We start from the raw sequence: 7,500 nt of genomic DNA, 5'->3' as shown, positions 1-7,500 counted from the left end.
CACAGGGGCCATTGACGTGACTTTCAGGCTTCCAAAGAATATTTTAGAGTCCATTTGAAAGAGGTAACAGGAGCTAATAGGAAATTCAGAAAGAAAAAGTCAGCAATTAGAAAAGTCTATAAAATTATAAATCAATAAATAAGTAGAAAAATGCAAGTAAATTATACCATACAAGGAGGATTGCTTTGCAGTTCTCTTCTTTCTGAAACTTCTTTTGAATAAACGCCATATTCTTTGGAAGCTTAAATTTCAAGCCAATGGCCCCTGTGGATATGTTCAATATGAAGGGAGTCCATTTTCTGAATAATAATAAATAATAAAATAATAATAATAATAATCAATAATAATAATAATAATAATAATTCTCGAATTCCTTCAAACGAACACCATATTACTTGGAAGCTTGAATGTCAGGTCATTGGTCCCAGTAGGCTTGTTTCATATGAACCAGGTTTCGTCTCTGAATAATAATAATAATAATAATAATAATAATAATAATAATAATAATAATAATAATAATAATGAATAATAATAATAATAATAATAGTTTCTTACTATATTCAGTCTGACCTATCTCAGAGACTGAAAATGTAATTAACGTCGAAAGTAAAATCTGGTAATGGAAAGCAAATACTTTCACCAGCCAATTCTCTTCTCGTTGTCTCGGTTAATCCAGTGGAATTTGTTTTTATTCTTTTCCTCAGTGAAACTAAGACGAGTAAACAGACGATCCAGATGAAAGCATAAAAGATGAATGGCACGAAAGAAGAGGAAATGGAATAGGAAAAATGACAGTACTTGAGTTTCGCTTTGATGATTTGCCATGAAGCCTTTATATTCATAATATAATGCCCCCTGCATGGTTGTTGTATATCAAACGCCACACATGAAGACAATCGAAACAGACCTTTGTAGATCCCTGCTGAGCGGTTTTGGCTTTTTTGCTAAGCCATCTTCAGGGGACTGATACAAAGTGGTAGAAATTCTGTGATATATATGTGCCACAAGGTGTTCGCATGTCCGTATGTACTGTCCTGCTAACATTTTTTTACTGTGAATTCCCCCCACTTTGTATCAGTCCTCTGAAGATGGCTTAGCAATAAGCCGACCCTGCCAGGATCTAAAACCGTGGTTTATTTTTCCTTTTGATGTTTTGTCATATATATATATATTTTCCAGGCTTTGCTCTTTAAATGTGGTGGATTTAAACCTTCCAAAACATCAATTGCTTCTTATACCATGATTTTTCTTTTTATTGTAATCTCACGTTTCTTCCATATTAATGCCTTCCATTGCTTCCTACCCAATTAATCCAGTATTTCCTACGTCGTTCTTTCCACCTCTCTCTCTCTCTCTCTCTCTCTCTCTCTCTCTCTCTCATTCATGCTTAGGACTCCTCTCTACCCCTCCAAAAAAAAAAACAAAAAAAAAAAAAAAAAAACAAAACAAAAAGAGACTTCAAAACTGAAAGCCTCACTTTAATCAAGGAGGACCCGACTGGACCAGAATAAAAATGGCTAATGAATTTAGGGAAAATGGCCAGATTTCATTATCACAACATCGTTGACTCCGGAATAAAACGAGAGAGAAAAAATTACCCGTCATTGATACGAAGCCTTTTATGTTCTTGATATGTAAATTGGTGGGGGATATAAAGGTTCGCCAGCGGAAAACTGAAGAGTAATTAACAATGTTTTCTTTGGCCTGTGTTTGTTGGTCGTATCAGAGACTGTTTTGGAATACGAGGTTCGTTTCGTTGCCATTTCCGGTATATTTAATTAATTTATTTGTTATATTATTGTTTTTCTCTTTATGCCCACTGAGATTTACTGGTTTCGGGTATATTTAATGCATTATTTTTTTATATTATTATTTTCTCTTTATGCCACAGAGATTTGCTGGTTTCAGATATATTTAATGCATTATTTTTTATATCATTGTTTTCTCTTTATGCTATAGAGGTTTACTGGTTTCATCTTATTATTTCCGATTATTGTTTGAGCAGAAGAGCAACCACCATTTAACGATGGAACGAGTCTTTTAATATATAATGACTCTAAGGTAGTCAGATAATCTGCATCCTTAGAATACCCTAAAATGGTAAAGTGCTGCTTCTTGACCTCTATTTTACAATTGATAGCATGATTTTTTTGTATTTGAATGTTCTGGTCTGCTCAATCATTGCCCCGTTTATAAAACTAAACCCTGAGTGACTGCATCGTTCATCGGCGGTGGTTGCTCTTCTGATCAACTAACTATATCTGGTCATAATTGTCATTTTAAGAATCCAGTGTATTTTTAGTATTTTTAATGCTACTATTTTGTCATTTTGCAGACTGATGATGCACATAGTCATGTGCGAAACGTTTCTAAATGAAACATCTTCTTTTAAAACATCCATTTGTCTTCGGCTTACCTGAATTGATGTTTGAGGATCATACGGAGATGTATATAAATATATTATATATAATATATATAAATAATATATTATTATTACATATTATCTTATATATATTATATATATGTATATATATATATTTTATATTATTATTATATAATATATATTTAATATTAATATATTATATTAATAAACCATTTTTTTTTTCTGAGAACCCTATTTCGAGTCCATCCAAGATCATCAAATGACCCCTTTATCTCCCCGCAGAGGCCGATGGACGTGACCTCACACAGCATGGCGCGAGAGACGGTGACCTTCTTCACCCTGCCCCCCGGGGACTACATGGTGGTGCCTCACACTGCCCAACCCAACGCCGATACCAAGTTCCTCCTCAGGATTCTCACTGACGAACAGAGCAACATCTGGTATGGGCAGACGATTCTGGTATTGGTATCGATACACAAATTTAGATCAACTTAGTTAAAAAAAAAATTTAAAAAAAAAATTTCTTTTTGTATTTCATGAAAATTTTGGTCTTACGTCATTCATATATGATGTTGATGATAAGTTCATGTGCATATGCGTAAAAATTCTGACATATATATATATAATATATATATATATATATATATATATATATATATATATATATATATATATATATATATATATATACACATCAATTTACTTTTTGCTATTTTAGGGAGGTGAATGAGGACAACATGGTTTTCAGATCGATCAGTCTGGAAAGAGTCGACGATGGGAATGAAAACTGGTGATAATCTTTTTAGTCACTTTGGTTGAATCAATTAAGTATCATTCAGTGGTTCGTTTAATTTATTATAAATGAATTGAAGAAGGCCTGACCAGGCCTAAGGAAGTAATATATAATTTTAGTGCAGATATATCATGAAAAAATGTTCTTTTTATTTAATTTCTTGACTTTTCCAACAGCGGTCAGTTTCTGTGAAGAATATTAGACATTATTTTGTAATTTATGAGCACAGATATTATAAAAAAAACTTTTATTTAACTTTGTTCTTAGAGATTTTCCAACAAGTGGTCAACTCCTTGAAAGATATTTGACATTACAATAAATAACTCCTGTTATCTGAAAAGTATTTCATATTCTCAGTTCTAGAGGCGACAAATAAAAAAAGAAAATGTATTTTGTTTTCAAAGCTGACAGCCTATATATTGTACGAGCTGTAAGTCCTATGTCAGTTAATATCTGCAATGCATTCTTATTCAAATCAAATCCAGTAACAACCATCGTAATATTATGCTTCAGCGTGAGGGCCGAATCATGATGCAGAAATTATTGAGCAAATACCCACCTGAGATGGATCCGCATATGTTGCATAAGTTCCTCAAAACACACTGGAAATGTGAGTATTTATTAATCTTTTTTTTTAGATAGACGTTTCATATCACAAAGCACGCACTAGAGTGAGTAGCAATTCCTCTCTAGTAAGATATCTGAGTTATCATCTTTTATTATAGCTTACTCGGGGAGTAATCCTGCTAACTATTCTTTGTTTTTTTTTTTGTTGCTGTTGTTGTTGTTGTTGTTGTTGTTGTTGTTCTTGTCAGAGGGACATGAAAGCCTAAAAAGGTCTGAAAAAGTGTTTCACGTTGAGTTAAAGATACAGGAATTTTAGCTTAGGATATTATTGATTTTTTTATTACAATGAAAATGTGGGTAAATAAAAAAAAACACAAGATAAATGTTTCCAGCCTAAAACACATACAGAAAACAATTATTTTCAGTGAAGTATAATCGTACGATTTATTTTAATTATCATTAAGTGAAACAAAACGAACGTAGCTATTTTGAACTGTAGAGTTTAGCATGCGCCCCCAACCCAGTAAGCATGGAGGTTGGATCACAGCGCGCCCTTGTTGTTTGAGTCTGAAAGAACTGATAACATTTACCAATAACTAACAGAATGAATAAGAGAGAAGGAGGAGTAAGAGACGGAGAGCAGAAGATGAGAGAAAGACAAAGACAGGAGAATTAGGCTTAAATCAAAGTTCTACATCCAAATAAACATCAAAACTGCGATTATTCTTGGATTATTTCTAGATTTGTAGTAAAGCAGCATAAATAACGCATTTTTGAGCGTTTAGAATTATCTTGTAATTTTTGCTCCTCATTCTCTTATGTCATTCTTTCCTCATTCCAGTGTTCTTAGCAGAGAAGCCAAGCTTAGAGTTAGTTAAAAGTATCATCATGTTAAGAGACTTTAACATCAGCGGTCGGGTGTGTCTTGTTGACGTTCCTGGAATACTCATCATGTTGCAGTTTTGGAGGGTAAGTTCAAGATGGGTCATTGGTTTAAATTGCAAGGTCCAATTTTTCGTGTTGCCATTAAATGAGACAGTTTGTTATTTTTAAAAGACAGTTATTTGCCACATCTCTCTGTCATAAATAGTGTAAATGCTTGATGGGGTACGTGAAGAATAAAAAGAAAAATTAAATTTGTTGCCTCTCAAGTACTATTTTTCATCAATAAATGAATTATTGCAATTGCAAGGTCTCATTTTTCATGTTGTTATTAACTGAGACATATTTATTTTATTTAAAAGATAGTTATCTGCCATACCTCCCTGTTATAAACATTGGGTAAATACTTGAGGGGTATGTGGAAAATTAAAAAAAAATTCAATTTCTTGTCTCTCAAGTACAATTTTTCATCAATAAATGATTTATTACAATATTGTTATAGGCATAGTCCGTTTAAATCGCTGTATGGGATAGACATTATGTTTAGTGACTGGAATCTTTCTTAAGACTTATTTGCAAGCCATTTGATTTATTTGATTGTATTTGCTAAAGATTATTCCATTTCTTTTGTAGATATTACAATAATGTTTCTGGTAACAAAGACAGAGTGTAATTTATAGCCTCCAACGACATAACTAAAATGCTCTGAAGATAAGTAGAAATACTGATTTTGTGCTAAAGTTACAAAACCTAATTGTGTTGCTGATCACTGTTGATTTTGGTAGTCTATAAAACCTAAACTACCTCAGCGTTCGTTTTTTCTTGCAGTTAATGGCTACATGATAATGGCTACTTTTTTTACTCGAAATATTTATAGCCATTTAAACTTCTGTTTAAGGAAACTTTAGTACCAAACACTCATCAGAGTTAGTTTTCTGGTGCAATGAATAGTTTCACGACAATCATATATTTTATTTTACATTTGAAATATTTTCCACGATTTAATCATTCTTATTTGAGGAAAAGTTCCTAAGACTTTTTCCTCTTCATCAGACTGCTTTTAGTTCCCGGCACTCCGCAAGACGGGTAATTTCCTCTAGCAATGATTGGGTACACGACAGACAATCGCATATTTACTCTTCCTGTTGAAACATTTTTCCACGACTTAATCATTCCTTTTCGAGGAAACGTTCATAAAAACGGTTTGTTATTTCTGCCCCAGACTGTTTTCAATTCCCACACTCCGCAACAGTCATTTCCCCTCTGAAAAAAAAGTTACAGGTACTCTTTTGTTTACTTTTTAATTTGAGACGTTTTCCACGATTTAATCATACCCCTCTCTGAGGGACCGTTCTCTAAAGCTATAGCAAATGCCAAGAAGTGATGTTTAACCTCCTTTCTTGACGCGACTTCAAGTATTTCTTTTATTTATTGGGCGAAAGATTACGGTAACCTGTACGTTTTAACAAAATCAGACATGAAAATGATTTTGTATCCACTACGTATCCTACTTTCCCGATTATCTAGATAAAATAATGAAGCTATAAATGTCGGTTAATATCTCATTCACGCTGCCTTAGGTAATATCTCGGAAGGTGAATTGTTATAAGTGTTATTTTTTCTCAGACTGCTTTCCTGAAATTCGACCGAAGCCACTGTGGCAAGACGTCCTCCTACCACCTGAGGCCGGCTCTGTGGGAGGCCGGGGTGACGGTATCCAACAAAGTCCTCGAATGCTTGGTACTGAGGTTTGCCAAGAACAGGATCCTGACCTCGGAGGCCTTCCTCATGGCGCTTGTGAGGCTGCATCTTGCTCACGGTAAGTTGGGAGAGCGTTTTTTTTTTTTTCTCAAAGTCGTGGAAGGGTGGGCACTTTTGGGTGGGGCATATTGCTTATTCTTTAGCTAATGAAATACAGTATGTCAGTTATGCAATATGCATGCAAATACTATGAATGATAGAGTATTATATTAATGCTCTGGCTCTTTTCTCCTTGGAATTAATAATAGAAATAAACGCAAAAAAGTACAAAATAATTTTGATTAATGACGGATAAATAATTTTTATATATTTAATATGTATAATTTGATATATTTTCACTGACGCTCAAATATACCTTTTGAGCTCCTGTTTGTGTATGAAAACGTTGATTAAACTTTCAGCTATTGCTAATAAACGAACGAAAATATGTTGTGTTTATTTTAAATACGTATAATTCAATATACAATTTTTATTGACAATGAAAGATAACGTTTGAATCCTTTACAATGTCATTTCAATCCAACAGAACGGTTCCACAGCATCGATACCAAAATGAAAGGAAATCCACTGTCATTAGAAGAGGTAAGTTTTATTTTTAGGAATGACTTGATATATATTTCAAAATCATGTATATATGGATATTTGATTTACGGAAAAGTTCACAGAAATTGTTATTATTTTAAGGGGGGGAAATGGACTTGAATACTTGGCTTTCATTCTATTTTATCAATGTGTCTCTATATTTAAATGCAGGTACTTAGTTTAGGAATTATTTGTAGCTTTTAAATATATATATTTATATATTAATATATTAATATATATGATATATATATATATATATATATATATTATATTATATATATATATACCTGTCTTATTCCCATAAACAATTCCTTTTTTTTCCCCTCATAAATGTTTAAATATGCGAAATATGGCATCATATTCCCATTTCCTCCTGATATACCAAACAATAAAGAATGGCCACTTCAATAACAATTCTTCTTCTGTTTTTTTAAAATTGATTTTTTAAAACAGTTTTTTCCAAAACTTTCCAGATGATTCTGATGACGACATACTCTGATACAGATGTCTCTTACATTCTGTTGGAGACTTC

The 7,500-nt window shown here is 32.8% G+C and overlaps 1 protein-coding gene across 1 annotated transcript in view; it reads left to right on the top strand.

Moving 5' to 3' along the window:
• The window catches only part of LOC135218600 (calpain-9-like), a 390,351-nt gene extending 382,884 nt beyond the window's left edge, over positions 1 to 7,467 (top strand). Inside the window, exons 12-18 of the mRNA XM_064255028.1 lie at positions 2,666 to 2,823; positions 3,102 to 3,168; positions 3,687 to 3,786; positions 4,585 to 4,712; positions 6,252 to 6,444; positions 6,913 to 7,056; positions 7,442 to 7,467. Of these exons, the coding sequence (XP_064111098.1) occupies positions 2,666 to 2,823; positions 3,102 to 3,168; positions 3,687 to 3,786; positions 4,585 to 4,712; positions 6,252 to 6,444; positions 6,913 to 7,056; positions 7,442 to 7,467 (816 nt within the window). The remainder of the gene's footprint in view (positions 1 to 2,665; positions 2,824 to 3,101; positions 3,169 to 3,686; positions 3,787 to 4,584; positions 4,713 to 6,251; positions 6,445 to 6,912; positions 7,057 to 7,441) is intronic.
• Positions 7,468 to 7,500: the final 33 nt, after the last annotated feature.

This window comes from Macrobrachium nipponense, chromosome 9 (genome assembly GCF_015104395.2).
Source record: "Macrobrachium nipponense isolate FS-2020 chromosome 9, ASM1510439v2, whole genome shotgun sequence".
Classification (NCBI taxonomy): Eukaryota; Metazoa; Arthropoda; class Malacostraca; order Decapoda; family Palaemonidae; genus Macrobrachium; species Macrobrachium nipponense.
The sequence above is the reverse complement of the archived record's forward strand: the minus strand, read 5'-3'. Positions and strand labels throughout refer to the sequence as shown.